This window comes from Cystoisospora suis, assembly GCF_002600585.1.
Source record: "Cystoisospora suis strain Wien I chromosome Unknown contig_3323, whole genome shotgun sequence".
In the NCBI taxonomy this organism is placed as follows: Eukaryota; Apicomplexa; class Conoidasida; order Eucoccidiorida; family Sarcocystidae; genus Cystoisospora; species Cystoisospora suis.
The window spans coordinates 1-273 of NW_027156118.1; the positions used below are offsets into that span (position 1 = coordinate 1).

General features: G+C 43.6%; 1 protein-coding gene across 1 annotated transcript; it reads right to left on the reverse strand.

Annotated features, from left to right (window-relative positions):
* Positions 1-12: 12 nt before the first annotated feature.
* Positions 13-246, reverse strand: CSUI_006550 (uncharacterized protein; the record flags this gene model as incomplete). The annotated part of the gene is made up of 1 exon (XM_068066706.1): positions 13-246. A coding segment is annotated over one exon (234 nt), but the record flags the coding sequence as incomplete, so codon positions are not given.
* Positions 247-273: the final 27 nt, after the last annotated feature.

Genomic DNA, 273 nt, shown 5'->3' on the forward strand with positions numbered 1-273 from the left:
CTCTTTCGTTTTCCCCCTCTCCATCTTCTTCCTTTCTGTTCCTTTCTTTTTTCCAGGAGAAGACGAGGAAAAAGAAACAGCAGAAGGATGAGAAAAACCAAAGGACGGCGATCGATCGAAGGAAGAAGTAAGGGAGAGTGAGAAAGCTTCTTCTAAGCCTTGCATCCAAGGAGGAGGCATTTCGGTCTTTTTTCTCCCTTTTCTTCTTCCTCCTTCTTGTTGCTTCTCTTCCCAAGAAGGTCTTTCTCACGAAAAAAGAGAAGAGAGAAAGAA